Raw genomic sequence first — 16,959 nt, 5'->3', positions numbered from 1 at the left:
TGCTTTTTTATTAGGCGCGGGACATATACAAGCGGCGCGGCGCGCATCGGGCGCGCTGTTGGCGTCCGAAAATGATATTTATATAGAGTGGTTAAATGCATTTTCTTCATGCATAATTTAGTAAAATTATGTTTTTTGTGCTAAAAGAGATTAACATTAATTTGAAAGTAACGATTTTGTTTTGATAATTCCTTGTAAGTAAATAGCGAGGATAACCCCACGATTGCAAATATATCTTTGTTGGAAATGTTGGAATTTACTTGGAAAATTTTATAGTACTTTTAAAGTAATTTTAAAGTAGTACTGGTGTAATGATGGAAGAAAAGAAGGTTAAAATAACACAAAATTTATATTGTACTAGCGGTCCGCCCCGGCTTCGCCCGTGGTACATATTTCGCAATAAAAGGTAGCCTATGTTCTTTCTCAGGGTCTAAGGATTATCTGTGCCAAATTTCATCAAAATCGGTCCAGTACCTAGTTTATGCGTGAAAACCATACATACATACATACATACATACATACATACATACAAACCTTTCCTCTTTATAATATTAGCATAGATAAAATATGGTTTTCAAACACAGGTTTACATTTAAACCATATAAATCTTATCATTAAAATCTCAGTTCAAAAGTATTTACAGTACTGATCATTCCACAATATTATTACAATTACAAATAAATAAAAAACACAATCAAAATCAGCATTATCTTTATTTCTGACATTGTAAATACATGGGAACTTTCATTATGCTCTTCTTCATTTTCACTTTCCCTACTGCCATCACCTGTGTAAATCATTTCATCGATTAATTCAATTCACCTTTAAAAACAAAACGAAGAAGGGTATGTAATAGCAGCTCTATATAATTCCACACAGAGAGAACACATTTTTGACTGACAGGCTACCGTCTCCTACCACCCGATTTGTTTTTGATTGTGTATGACCGTGAATTGACCTCTATTTGGATGCGATGGGGGAAGCGCGCCTGCGATACGCCTGCGGTACGCCCGCGGCGCAACCGTGGCGTGCCGCCTCGTCGCCTTTCCAAAATTCTTTCATACAAAATGTATAAGAAGGACGTGGTGCAAAACAGATTCAAGAGGTGCGCTTATGGCACGCCCGCGCCCGCGCCGCTTGTGTTTGACCCGCGCCTTATGTTACCTATCAACATTTTCCTACAGATATAAATATGCCCTTAAATCAGGAAGAATATAACAAAAGTTTCAAAGAAAACTTTCACTCAAAAGAAAATTAATTATTTAAATTGACTGGAACTTCTATTAATTGCCTATAACTATGCTTAGGCTTTTCTATGGAAGCTTTAATCGGTATATTCAAGCAAATGATTATACAGTAGTTTCCACATGTTTCGATCCGTTTATTAGGGTTCCGTACCGAAGGGTAAAACGAGATCCTATTACTGAGACTTCGTCGTCTGTTTGTCTCCAGGCTGTATCTCATAAACCGTGATAGCAAGAAAGCTGAAATTTTCAATTTATGTATTTCCTTTGCCGCTATAACAACGAATACTGAAAATTAATAAAATTAAATATTAAGGGGGGTCCCCATGGTACGGAACCCTTCGTGCGCGAGTCCGACTCGCACTTGGCCGGTTTTATTTCAGATATATTTAGGTCGGCTAGAACGTGAGGAACTTATTAAACGAATTTAGGGTGAAGCTATCTAGCACGATTTATCGTAAATGAGAAGAATTTCCGTTAAATTACCTTTGGATGTTCTTAAATCGGTTTAGTGGTGATCGATGTTCTTATGGTTTAATGTGTTAACTTTTGGTAGAGGGCACTACTGTAATAATTTTTGTAAAGGGCAAATGCACAAACATATAGGTAACTAGGTTTCCGCCCGCGGCTTCGCCCGCGCAATCAAAAAAAAACCCGCATAGTTCCCGTTCCCGGGATTGCGTCATTTTCCCGGGATAAAAAGTAGTCTATGTCCTTTCTCGGGTATCAAAATATCTTCATACCAAATTTCATGAAAATTGGTTCAATAGTTTAGGCGTGATTGAGTAACAGACAGACAGAGTTACTTTTGCATTTATAATATTAGTATGGATATTATGTTTGCATATTGGCTGTACCTACTCGTCTTGAATTTCTAAAACGAAATCAAACAGAAATCTGTGTTATAACTTAAACGTTGCTCTATAAACGTTGTTTAAGTAGTTAACACGTGAAAACAACACAAGCTTTAAAAATATAGAATATTGACGTACATACAATTGTAATAAATACTATATGTACACTGTACGTTCATAAAATTATCTTAATACCTATATATAAATCTCGTGTCACAATGTTTGTCCTCAATGGACTCCTAAACCACTTAACCGATTATAATAAAATTTGCACACCATGTGCAGTTCGATCCAACTTGAGAGATAGGATAGTTTAAACATGTAGGTACCACGGGCGAAGCCGGGGCGGACCACTAGTAAACTATATAGAAGTCACATTTACAAATCTCTTCAAAACCATTTTCATTACCACTAAAATCCACACAAACGTACAGCAATTAGCCTAATACATTAAAAGATAGTTTTAGAGGGACTTTTATTTCAAATAATTTAGAATAGATATGATTCATTTATATAAAGACATGACCACTTACCAAGGACCCCCAATCTGAAGTTGAGAGTGACCACCACGAGGTCAGTGTAGCTGGCCAGCACAGCTCCATCGTATGGGTTGCTGGAACTCCATGAATAACTTTCTCCGTGAATGTACACTATGACCGGTAGCGCTATCTTCGTTTCGTCCACTGTAAGAAATATTGTGTTAGTGTGTGTTCTAAATGCAGGGTTAGTAAGCTTAGTTTAAGGCAATAACATAATAATCTTAAATATAGTTTAAAATAACTAAAAAACACGCTTAAACTCTAATGTTCTAATAACATAAGAATGGAGTGCAGAATTAGGATTGCTCTTTGAACATTGCCATTCTTAGTTTCTGCTATCTGTATTTGGCTGATAAGATTCATAAAATAATTTCGTAAAAAATTGAAAAACAAACAAATTTATTTTTTATCCTTGATTTCGTGGCTTTTTAATTAATAGACGGACATAAACGTTTTTATACATAACGTTTTTGAAATCAACCACACTATATAATGACATCATTAATTTCAAAGAGTTTTTCTAAATAGACGCAGTAACGGTCAGTGAAATTAATTCAAATTTAAAAGCTACTGAATTCTTTTCACCGGAGGCATATTTAATATTTTATGAACGACCTTTACGTACAAAATATTAATTAAACATACCTCGAATATATAACGTTTTAATTTAATTCGTCATATTTCTGACCTATATATACATAAATAGATAATTTTCACATATTCAAAAAGGTTTAAAACACATCAGTGACACAGTTTAGCATATAACCAAGCACTATCCAACATAAACATAATATTTGAAAGTGAAACTTTTTAAGGCACGTTGAAAGTAAAATTTAAAGGTCGCGTCATGGTAATACCATCACGTCATGGAGTAAGGCGACGATTTTGGTAAGGTGAGCCGAGGAGAATGTGATTATGGGGTGAATGCGACTTAACGATTTCTCTTTCATATTAACGATTATTGGTGAACATAAATCATCTATTGGTAAATAGGGAAGCTGGAATTGGTGCTGTGCCACGTGGTTTCACCTGTGGTCGAACCCGCGAGCAAAAATTCTATCAAGTATTTCTATTTATAGCTCATGTATTATTCTGATGATGACCTATATTACTGAAAAGTTTCATTCCAATTTGTCCAATAGTAAACTCTTGAAACAGTAACCAACATACGTCCATCCATCTTCAACAACTTTCACATATTATATAGTACTAGCTTTCGACCCGCAGCTTCGCCCGCGCAGTCAAAGAAAAACCCGCACAGTTCCCGTTCCCGTGGGATTTCCGGGATAAAACCTATCATTTTTTCCGGGGTAAAAAATAGCCTATGTCCTTTCTCGGGTATCAAAATATCTATATACCAAATTTCATGCAAATTGGTTCAGTAGTTAAGGTGTGATTGAGTAACAGACAGACAGACAGACAGAGTTACTTTCGCATTTATAATATTAAGTATGGATTGAAAACTATGTTGTATATCTACTATAACTACAACATATAGCTACTTATAGTATTATATGATATAGCAATTTAATTAAAAGCTTCACAATACTTACTCTGTAAAGGTGCAAATATGTTCAAATACAGGCAGTCCTCGCTTTGATTCTTAAGATACGGTATCAGCCTTTTGATATATTCTAATCTTCCTTTGGGCATCTTCTCCAGAAATATCCTCTCATCATCCAGGTCTGGGATCTTCTGTGGACACGCGGGACCTGGTCTGTCTGATACTCTGACACCTTCCCAGGGTGATGGAGTCCGTGTTGGACTGAACCTGTAATATATAAGGATATAGTATTCGAATTTTGTATAAGGTTGTAAGAATTTGTAGAAAATGTTGTAAGAAAATGTGTAATTTTGGGATAATAAAAGGAAGGTTCCTTATTCTCCTGCTTTACTACTTAAAATAAAAAAATGTTGTGTGGTTTTATGAAACCACGGTAAAAGTGAAACTGTTCGAACGGTTCCGAACACTGCTTTGTGTAGCGCATGTCGCGTGACGGTCGGCTGCCGAGTAGGTAACTCGGCAGCCGCGATACACGCGACATGCGCTACACAGACCAAAAAGTTTGAGACGATGTAATAAAAGTTTCACTTTAATAATACAACTAAAAGTTATCAAAACATTCAGCATGCATTTAAAACCCCTAAGACCCATGTCTTAGGTATATTTTTTGTTGGTAGGTATTAATAATATAAGAAGACACTTGTTATTTATTTCTCTTCACTTTTTCAAGTATGAAAGTAATCGCTTTGGAAATCCTTATCTAGAAAATACCTTAAAATATAGATAGCGATATAATTTAATTATATTAAATACTTAAAATTGTAACTTTCTCAAAGTTTGATTTCAAGTCACGAAATGTTGAAAGTAAAAAACTTTTCAGACTATGGCCACTTACAGACATCACGTCCTCAATGTAATTTATTTGGCGCAGAATCTAGTTTATGAGCCCATTAAATCTGTGTCAATGTCAATCTGCTTTTATGTCGTTTTTAATAATTTATGACATACTGAACAACAATAATTATTAAGGGCCGTTTTATGTCAAAGTCAAGATCATGTCATAAATTAACGAAAACATGAATGAAAATTGCATGTTTAAGATATGTAGGGATTGAGTTTTATAGCATTCAAAATGCTTATTTATAAAATATGAGAGATATTTTTACAGAATGGAAAAAAATTCGATCGCGAGGCGAATTCGAACCTGCGTCTTGCATCGCCTTGGAAGGCGAATGCCGCGGCACGAATATTTCCATTCATAAAAAAATATCTCTTGAATATATTTTCTTAATCTCAATTCACACATTTATATCCAAATATCTTTACTTTATTCTATAGACAAATCGGAAAAGCGATTTTTAGACGCCATTACGTCACCGTCACTAACGTTGACAGCTATAAATTTTTGACGCATCGCTTTTAAATGGCTCAATTAACCGTCCGTTGTTTCGCGTCCCTTGCAATTTTTACAGCGCACCATTAAATTCTTATGGCGCCTCCACATTTTTGCTGTGAAGCTCCGTGAACAGGCGTGAACGTTAAGATTTTCGCGTTGTTGTTCGCGCACGTTCGCGCCTGTTCGCGCTCAACTTGCAACCTTGTGGACAAAGTAAATTATTAGCAATTACTGTCGTCATATAATTAACGCGCTAGTCATTCAACAATGCGCCGGGCGTTATATGCGCTATATTTTAATTTTACAATCTGCTTACAAATCACTAAAATTGGTTCCATACAAACATATTCCTCGCTACACATTCTCGCATATTATTGATGGAAAAACATCCTTATACCTCGAATTCACTGCGTTAATGTGAAGCCGCCATTAAATAAGGACTGTCAAAATGGTATTTCCCGCGTATCCGCCATATTTGAATGGAAATTGTGCGCCGAATATTTTTAGGGAGAATTGCTGCGTGACCTATTATTATTTGGAACTAGTTGACGCCCGTGGCTTCAGCCGATTTGTCTAAAACTTTATTGCTTGGGAATATATAATATACGTTACGTATTGTTTAGAGTCTAAGGCTATATAATATAGGAAAAGACCTAAGGGAAAGAGAGACAGAGGAATTTTATTATTATTTATATAGTATTTTTACTCAATTCAGTTTTAGTTCAATTGAAGCAAAGACAATCTTATTATTGCACTATCAGAATCAGAGGTAATAAAGTTGAAATTCTGCGAAATGATCAAATGCTTTTAGTGGCTGGTGAAAGCTTAGCTTGAAACGTTCCCGTTTATCACAATATGGAATCGAAATGCAATAGTTCATACGTTTCTCCTGAATTTAGTTTAAAGCTACTAGTAAAATTAACGTTACAACAACAAACATACAACAAATAAATCTGTTTCATTTGATTCCAACTAACTGATATTTAATAACCAGAAAGCAGATAAATTGTATTGCATTTAATGCTGGTTCGCAGGAAGGTACATGCAATGATTGCCAAAAAAATTGTTTTTAAACGCATTATTTTGTTGTTTCGCAGAAACAGTTTCATTTGATTCTAAATTAATTAACTCTGATATTCAATAACCATATTCATTACAAGCAGTTAAATTGCATACATTTTTACGATAGTTCCCAGGAAAAGCGCAAAGCCTTTTTTGGCGAATATTATTCGTATATTGTGTTTTACTCTTGTTAGCTTATAACACAGTATCTCGTAAAGGTCTGTTTTCCGGAGTAGAATATCATCTAGATTGATTCAAAGCTGTCCCGTAACCGGATAGTGTTTTGTTAAATGTATTAGGTAATATATCATCCAGGTAGTACTAGATCGATCCACCTAATAATAGCAATGCAATGTTAGGACCGATTTACAGCTTCTGGATGTGTTATATTTAGCTTATCTATTAGATAAATGGCAAATAAAGTGTGAAAGTATACAACAAAAAGTGACAAATGAATACAATAGTTATAAATTATTAGCTTCACATTCAGTTATGTTGAAGTAAAATGGTACTTATGAAAATTTACTTCTAAAAGTATAGAACAATAAAAAAATACAGCCTAAAATAAATGTCGGATACATAAAAGATTTTTTTATAATAGAGGAGAAAAAAAATTGCTTACCTATTAGATCCCACAGGAGGAGTAGCGTAAGGAACGCCTAGGAACACTTCTAGCGGACTCAGAAATCTATGTTCGTCCATTGCCAACACGATGCCCTGTAGCTTCCCGTACTTCGTCTGAACTATCCTACTGCTAATCTTAAATTTAACCTTCGTCTTTGGTATAGGATTAGATGGATTCAAGTAATACCGCTTATAGTCCCCATAATTGCTATACGAATTCTCGTGTCCATAGAATTTGAGGAAATCTTCACTATTATAATATGGGTTATCGAAATTGACTTTAAAACTCTCCGTGTCCTGATCATAGTCTTCGTTTGGTGCGTCGTTTTGTTCGTCGCTGTGACGGTTCATGTTTGTTGTGTTCGAGTTGACTGATTGGATAAGAAATAGAAGAATGAGGTAATACGAATTGAGTATAGCTTTAGTTTTTCGTTTGGCGCGCGTTCTACAATCATACTGACGCATTGCATCGGCCTCACTCCGCGCTATATGGAAGCAACGGGGTGGAAACATATTTCGTCATGTTTTTATTTTTATTTTTGATTTACCGCTACAATGGTCATCGATTCGATTCAGCTCGCCTTCTCGCCATCTGGAATAAATGCAATATGTTCAGTACTATTGGTTTGTGTACGCTATAGCTATATGACTTTTGCACTAGGAGAATTTTGAATGTATTTCTTAGTATTAAATAGTGCTCTTTCGAACTAATTTCTTAGGTTTGTTTTAGCCGAAAAAGTAGAAGGATTTTAATATAATGTCATATTCGAACTGATTTAACTAGAGTTGAATTGCATACATATTTAGAAAGAACCAGAAATTATAATAAAAAAATAATTTCAGGTTTATGCCAAAACTAAACAAAGTTCCACAATAAAGACCAATGTTGCAAACATTGCTGGATGTAATAAAATTATCAAAACATGAATAAAAGTGAAACCACTACTGAAAATTTAAACTAGAAATGTTAGCCTAAATTGTTGACACAATTTCTATGGCCATCTATGCATATTTTTATGAATAGTGTTTTGATACAAAGCCCGTATAAACCTTCGAAGAAATACATTTTTAGACAACCTTTTCAATCTAACGAGCCCAGCCTAAAGTGGGATCACAACGAAAGGATTTCAAGATCTATCAGATTCAAGCCCTTAAAAAGGTAAATTCGACTTTTGATAATAATGAAATGCTAACAATAGTCTGTATTTTATACCCTTAATATTTTACGACCTGTTGAACATATTTTGCAAAAATTACGATCAAATCTTTACATGGGATTAAAAGTTTTCTACTCAAATGGGCTTTGATATAACATGATGTAAATAAGACTTTATTAAAAGCTCTCAAAACCGTATTTAATAGAATAATGTGTAGGTAGTTTGAGTTTGATAGCTTGCCTTTTAATAATAATCCGAATTTATATTGTACTAGCTTTCAGCCCGCGGCTTCACCCGCTTTGTCTAAAACCTAATAAATTATACACTAAAACCTTCCTCTTGAATCACTCTATGTATTAAAAAAACCACAAAATCCGATGCGTAGTTTTAAAGATTTAACTTTTAAGCATACAAGGGATAGAGAAAGCGACTTTGTTTTATACTATGTAGTGATTTCGATAAATAAACCTCTACGAATCAAATCTAACGATTCTTTAAGTACTATATAAATGCAAGCATTAAAATACTCTTTGAAAAGTAAACACTGAATAAATACCGGGATAAAAATTTCACAAACAGCTACGTGCGGTGTCATTCATTAACATCACTTGGGAATGCTTTAATCCGGGATAAAAAGTAGCCTGTGCTAATCCAGGGTAAAACCTATCTTCGTACCAAATCCTTTGTGACACACACAGTTTAAAGTATTAGTTTGTGTTCAATAAAAGAATGATAATAGGAACGTTTAACCACTTTTTTAATTTAGAAATTAAAGACTTTTTAACGGATTTTAAACGCGATTTATTCATTCTATTATTTTCCCGACGTTTCGAACACTTTACAGCGAGCGTGGTCACGGGGAGACTGAGATGTTATACGTCTTGACGGTCATTCAAAAATTGCTGTTTGTAAACTACCTCCACCTATTCCTCCGTAGTTGGTATGTGGAGTATTTTTCCGGATGTTGGCAGTATTGGCTGATCGTGTCTTCTAGTCTTTTGGTATGTTTGACATGGGGTCCCATGTCAAACATACCAAAAGACTGTGTTCGAAACGTCGGGAAAATAATAGAATGAATAAATCGCGTTTAAAATCCGTTAAAAAGTCTTTAATTTCTAAATGTATAATACTCGCGTAAAATCAAACATCAGAAAATACCACTTTTTTAATGTTTGTTTAGGTACTAGCTGTCCGGACAGACCTTGTTCTGCCCTTTTCACGTTTTTTTATCTCCACAAAAACCTTCGTTGGGCTTAAACAAAAATGTTAAAACAATCATCTGAATTGGTCGAGCCGTTTTCACGATTTACGCTTAGCAACACGTGACGTATTGATCACTTTACAACGCTTACTAAAATACATAGGTACCTATCACTACTAGCCTAAAATTAAACACAAGACAATATGATAAAATAACTTTTTAGGGTTCCGTACCGAAACGGTAAAACGGGACCCTATTACTGAGACTTCGTTGCGCGTTGTCGTTGTCTGTCTGTAGGCTGTATCTCATAAACCGTGATAGCTAGAAAGCTGAAATATTCACAAATGAAAATCGTGCGCGAGTCCGACTCGCACTTGGCCGGTTTTTTCTTTCTATAACTATAAGAATCGCATGGATTTCTCTAAGCCCTGAACAACATATTGGGTATAGAACCCACCCATATTCCATACAAGCCAACAAAAGGGAAATACCATAAAACTTTATCCGTATTTATATCTGTACATCACCGTTTTTATTTTAACGACTGAAATAGAGTGTACTTTAGAAGCGTGTTAAAAGCGTCATGAATTTTCGACCCAATTTTTAGAGAGCACTATGAAACGTTTAAATACAGGGATAAGTTTAGCAACAATTTGCTGTTTAATAGTCTGATTGAAATGCCAGTTTTTATATGCGTGTTTTCATCAATTTATTTAAATTTAATATAATCTATACTGTACTGTGCTTACAGTACGTATATATGTAGAATTGCACTGGCTCACCACTACACTCAATAGTGCGGGAACACGTCCATTCCAGTCCGGCATCGGCCGTCGACTGACTAATGACAGCTATAAGCTGTCCCCACCACTGGTGTACGTGAGACAATGTATATATCTATTTCATAGATACACTACATCCCTTCCTTTTTCAAAATTAATTAATTTTCGCTCCAAATAATCACATAATGAAAAATTGTAGAATTATACAGTTATCAAGTTATTAATCAATAATTCCCAATAGAACTTTGAAACCTAAGTTAATGAAGAACTCTTAAAATCAGAACATACTTATCAAACCTACTCGTTTGATACTTGATAAACTCATTCCGTACTAGCTTCCACCCCTGCCCTTCCTTTTCAAAAATTTTTTTTTTCTATTTTCAAACGAATATTGTATAGAAGTGTATAACATTATCCAACATTTTATAAACAGCGTCTGTCCTTCAAAATGATTAGACATTTTGTAGTATTCGACAGTTCAACAAAGGAGAATGACCACGGGTGGCATCGGCAAAATTTTAGTTGTGCCACGTATTCGCGATATTGTTAATTCCTATTTGCATTTACAATGATCATATGTATCAATATTAAGTCTAAATAATACCGAATAAATAGAAATAAAAGTAAAAGTTTTTGTTTTGACACATATATCTATCTCTCTAGCAAGCATCCTGCGTCATATGTCCATAGTATCTATTTGAAATGAATGTTGAATGAATGTGTTCGACGCATTGTTTGACGTTCTTTTGAAATAATGTTTATTACGATATGATTACGATTCACTTTTCACATTTGTCTTGTAAATCAAAATATTACCTATGTAATAAATGTAAAACTTAACGTTCATCGTTAGTTTAAACTCGATAAATTATTTTTTTAAAGAAAACTTTAATCGTTTCTAAAAGTACCAACATCAAACTTCAAATTGAGCTATATTTCATCTTGACACAACAAGTTTGATTGCGATACCAAGTGCCAATAGTCACTTGGGCAATCTCCTTTAGACAATTATAGAAAATATGACATTGTTATCTAAATTTACAAATTTTGGCTTGCTCAAAAAATAGTACAAAACTTATTATTGAACTTCATGTTTTTATTACCTAACATAAGTTTAAAGTATCTGCATATCTTCAAACTTATTAACTTTATTCTTATTCTAATTTTTTTTTTTTTTTGCACGCCTCATAAGCGAAGCGTTGAGGTGGGTACTACTGTCACTTCGCGCAAAACATCTGATTTTTCAAACTTAAAATGTCTTTATGTATCATACATTGCACTTGTAAGATAATACATACACACACATATTAAGAAAAAACACTATTTTTAACGTTCATGATATTTTTGATGTCATTTTTGTTATTTAAACTAGTTAAAAAACAGTTTAAAAAAGTTCTGTCTTGGACGTCCGTGTGTCTGTATGTGCGGATCCTTTTTCTTGTTAACACGATAGCGACCGAAATACTTTACTAATCGAGTCTTTTTTTTTTCTCTTACGCTTGAGTATGCTCAGGAATAGAACCCTTTCATTTTTCAGGGTCTGATTCGATGTGGTTTAATTGTTATTGAATAAACAAAAATAATAATTAATAAATATTTATTAAAAAAAAATTATGAGGCGTGCACTTTTGGATTTTCCAAATTATTTTTTTTTAATATCAGCAAATTTGTAAGTGGCCAAGATTCCGTACTGATGAGTGTACACCACCAAATTCAATGCTACATGTTTATATTGATTATTACTCAAACTGCAAATGTCTCAATGTTTAGGATTTGCGTTCTGAATTCTAAAGCTACACAATTACCTACTAAAAACGTGTTCAGTTTCTCCTTTAAAACAATTGACTTTATCTGACGATAATATTATTATGTATACGCCAATAACCGTGCTATTTTTGTATTTTTTGTGTAAACAATCTAAATATCTTAATCTTCAACAGACCCAAACATTCTTGAGATCTAAGTACCTTTTGTTTGAATTCTAAATTACCTTAAACAATACAATAAATGAACAACCTTCAAAAACCAATTCAAGATACGTATTCTAACCATAGGATTTACGTTATGTCAGCTGCTTATCTAAACACATAATTATCTGTTACATTTTATTATGAACTGCGTAAACAAGAAAGTATTAAAATATGCGAGTATTAAGTGTTTATTTACCTTCTATTCGATTAAATGAAACCTGCCTCTTTTTCATAGTCAATTAGGCACTGTACATCACGTTTTTTCATTAAGTATGCATTAAAGTCAAATGGAAATCACGCCTTAATCAAAAGTTACGAAAAACTTATTAAATCTCTTGATTCAACTATGTACTTAACGCATTACTTTTCATCTTTATTCAAGTAGTTATAATGCTGTCTTTGCATAGCATGTCATTTCGATTTGTCAAGGGTAAGATCTGTCGACTAGTACGTACTAACGTGGGTAGTCAAGAAATCAATTCAAAATAATTCGCAAATGGTTTTTCATTATAATATATGGACAAATGAATGTTTATCGTTTACGTTCAATTCAATGACTTTCGTTGCTAGTGTTAAACTTGCTAACTACAAAACCGTTAAGGTATATTTAAATTCATATTATCATCATTATTTGCGGAATGTAATTACAAAGATATTTCTTTGATTACAAAGATTACAAAGATAAAGATTCTTAATCCTTCCACTCGTAGTTGAACGAGAAATTATTTATATTTTAAACTAGCGGTCCGCCCCGGCTTCGCCCGTGGTACATATTTACGTTTTCTCTACATAAAAACCATCCTCGTACTTCAAGGAATATATTAAAAAAAGAATTATCGAAATCGGTTCAGCCATTCTCGAGTTATGCGCTTACCAACACATTTTGCGATTCATTTTTATATATAAGAAGATTACATTAAACAATATTAGGTAGGTATGTCACTAGTGTTATTTCGATACATAACGAAATTACTCTTATAATATTATAATTGCAAATGCATGTCCAATATGATGTCAATAATTAATAAGTAAGTAAGTGAGTAAGTAATTTATCAACCCTGTCTGCAATATATTTATAGGTAGTTGTTTAAAACTGTCTGGTATTTATGAAGGTAGATTGTAATACTTCTAGAATTTAAACTATTTTTGCAGTATAAACTTTACACGTTGCTAATATAGTTTATTCTGATATCTGGTCATAATTTGAGTATTTATTCCTCCTTTTTTTTCGTGCAATTAATATGAAAGACGTGCTTACGCCACAGGATTTATTTTTTTGAAATATGTATCATGAATTACTGATGTAGATCATCAGTAGGTTCCAAACTACGTGAAATACTAGTAATATCACACGAGATAATAATTATATAACTACGTAAAACGTTGGGTTAAATTTAATGTAATAAGATTTAACTACACACTGGTTTTGTACGTTACAACCTACAACAAAATCTGTTCAGTATTACCATCGCATCATTGTGAAGTTACTACAGTTTGAAAACTTACTTTATTTTCTAATTGCACACTCAATGTGAAATTATATTATCTACTGACCGTTTTATGTGAATGGTTGCAATACAGATTAGTTTGGTACCAGTCACCCAGTTATACGTCACCCTGGATTCCGATGAGCACCGGCTGGATGTGTTGACACGTTGCTCGACGTGGTAGCGGACACCAGGCATGGTGTCGCGGACCCAGATGTGATGTCACGGTACCTAGGATATCGTGTTGCGTATCAACGAATGATACTCGATGCATGACGCTCGAAGCTCGACTCCTGCGGTGCACGACGCGATGACATGGCGTTCGAAGCGGTGGTGAGAGCGGCAGCGCCATCCATGCTGCGCAAAGTGAAGTTGCCGGCCTGCTGGCACTTGTCGACCTCGACAGTCGACACCTTACCTTTGGCACCAACCAAAGAGTGACACGTAGAATTACTGTTGGATACATTTTCCCATTGAAAACGTTCGAATGTAAAGTAGCCTCGTCCCGATGGCGCACTTCCCATTTAAGGAATGTCAATTTCTCCTATTCAAAGGAAATCCATACCTCCTTTTAAAAGGAAATCGATACCTCCTATTTAAAGGAAGTCCAGACCTTCTATTTAAAGGAAATCAATACCTCCTATTTAAGGGAAGTCACTACCTCCTATTTAAAGGAAGTCCATACCTCCTATTTATAGGGAATCAACACCTCCTATTTATAGGGAATCTATACCTCCTATTTATAGGGAATCAATACCTCCTATTCAAAGGAAGTCCCTACCTCCTATTTAAAGGAAGTCATCTTTCTTTCTTTCTTTTATACCTCCTATATATAGGGAATCAATACCTCCTATTCAAAGGAAGTCCCTACCTCCTATTTAAAGGAAGTCATCTTTCTTTCTTTCTTTCATACCTCCTATATATAGGGAATCAATACCTCCTATTCAAAGGAAGTCCCTACCTCCTATTTAAAGGAAGTCCATACTACCAATTTAATGGAAGTCCATACTTCCAATTTAATGGAAGTCAATACCTCCAATTTAATGGAAGTCCATCTATTTTCATTTCAAATAGAATATGAAATTCAAACGAGTTTACTCGTCGTCGTCGTTTCAGCCATGGAACGTCCACTGCTGGACGGCCTGCATCCAGTGACTCCCAGCCACTCGAACCAGGTCGTCTGTCCATCTTGTGGGAAGTCGTCCCACGCTTAGCCGCCCAATTTACATGTAATGTCATAACAATATAAAATTATAACCATGGCGGTTGCGAGTCCTTAATACTTTGTCACATCTTGGTACCTACAGGTTACTACAGGTTACCACTTGTATTTATATTGTGGCTTTTTATGCATTAAACAAACATGGATATATATTAATTTACCCAATCTATTTATAGTCTAACGACATTTTAAATATTTATTTCTAATTTCTAATTTAACGAAATTAGTTACAGATAAGTAGCAGTCGTGAAAACGTTAAGACACTTAAATAGTTTGCCACTTGAATAATATAATAAAACTAGGTGTGGCTAACACACAGTATTTTAGTGTATGCATTTTTATAATATTATGTATATATTACTCAAACAAGTATTTCAAATATTTTATTTCATATTTATATTCGCATTTAACGAGTCGCAGTATAAGCGTTGTATGCGTTCTGCGGCTAAAATATTCATTAATGTGCGGGTAGTTCTAAAATGTTTCAATACAGTTTAATTCTGTTTAAATTTAAAATCGTTCGTTCTTATTCCTTGTCTATTTGTTTTTATCAGCATTTATTGTTTAATTTCTAATAAGTGTATTATGAATTCAGTGTGTACATAGTAAGTTTATACTTATTTTTTCTCCTTCTGAGTGGAACAAATAAGCGAAATTAAATAGTGAGTGAGTAATTATTTACCAACAACCTAAACACGGTACTGTTCATTAAATATCTATTATCACAGAAGCCTCTAAACTAGGTTTCCTCAATGTGAGTGTGTGACCATATAATTAACTCAAAATAACAAGAAGTTTAACCTCTCCTGATTACATTATATTATGCTCACAGGATGTCTTGAAAATAAATTACTTAAATTCAATAAATTATATTATATTATATTATATTCAATAAATTATTCAAACCAAAATAACTGCGTATTCTAATTACTAGATTAAAATTCGAAAGATTTTATTTTTATTTTGTCGTTCTATTTTAACTTGTGAAGGATTTTGGATAAGATTGAAATTGCATTTGTATTTAATATGGACCAACGGACGTAACGGTTAGTCTGTCTTTAACATTTCAAAATGAATTCTGGTATGTTACTACATACCCTCTCCCTTTTTATTAAATTTCTTAAAACTTTTTATTGCACGCGTACTCTTTATAATATTGTAACACTGACCTTTTACCTCGTCGCCACTTGTACTGTGCTTACAGTACGTATATATGTAGAATTGCACTGGCTCACCACTACACTCAATAGTGCGGGAACACGTCCATTCCAGTCCGGCATCGGCCGTCGACTGACTAATGACAGCTATAAGCTGTCCCCACCACTGGTGTACGTGAGACAATGTATATATCTATTTCATAGATACACTACATATACTATAGGTAACATTATAAATTTATAAAGCCGAAGAGTTTGTTTGTTTGTTTGTTTGAACGCGCTAATCTCAGGAACTACTGGTCCGATTTGAAACATTATGTGTAGTGCCCTGCGGTTTACCGTAGTGCTCCACTCCTGTTGATCTTAGCGTGATGATGTATATAGCCTATAACCTTCCTCGATAAATGGCCTATCTAACACCGAAAGAATTTTTCAAATAGGACCAGTAGTTCCTGAGATTAGCGCGTTCAAACAAACAAACTCTTCAGCTTTATAATAGTAGTATAGTATAGATTAATCAAGTTTAAAATCCGTTAAAAAGCCGTCGACCTATATTTTACCTGGCCCTCCAACTATCCAGTATGAAATAGTTTCGAACTAGCGAACAAGTATACGTTAAAATGTACACTATGTTTGAAAACTCCGTAAACGCTTTCGAAATTTCCCTACGCTTTTGACTTTGTTCCTCAATAGAATACCTTTTCATTCAATAAAGAATTTCGTTGGCATACAATGTCAGGCCTTTCTTTAAGGCCCTTCG

At 34.2% G+C, this 16,959-nt stretch overlaps 1 protein-coding gene across 1 annotated transcript in view; it reads right to left on the bottom strand.

Moving 5' to 3' along the window:
* LOC149490078 (neuroligin-4, Y-linked-like) overlaps positions 1-16,959 on the bottom strand; it is a 75,972-nt gene that overhangs the window by 14,273 nt on the left and 44,740 nt on the right. Inside the window, exons 2-4 of the mRNA XM_089714889.1 lie at positions 7,222-7,815; positions 4,191-4,408; positions 2,632-2,781 (exon numbers count right to left, since the gene is read on the bottom strand). Coding sequence (XP_089571015.1) covers positions 2,632-2,781; positions 4,191-4,408; positions 7,222-7,736 — 883 coding nt within the window. The 5' untranslated portion in view covers positions 7,737-7,815. The remainder of the gene's footprint in view (positions 1-2,631; positions 2,782-4,190; positions 4,409-7,221; positions 7,816-16,959) is intronic.

This window comes from Colias philodice, chromosome 3 (assembly GCF_061535455.1).
Source record: "Colias philodice isolate Cphi_HAF_F1 chromosome 3, ilColPhil1 Martin Lab GWU primary, whole genome shotgun sequence".
In the NCBI taxonomy this organism is placed as follows: Eukaryota; Metazoa; Arthropoda; class Insecta; order Lepidoptera; family Pieridae; genus Colias; species Colias philodice.
This window is presented reverse-complemented; position numbering and strand designations above follow the sequence as displayed.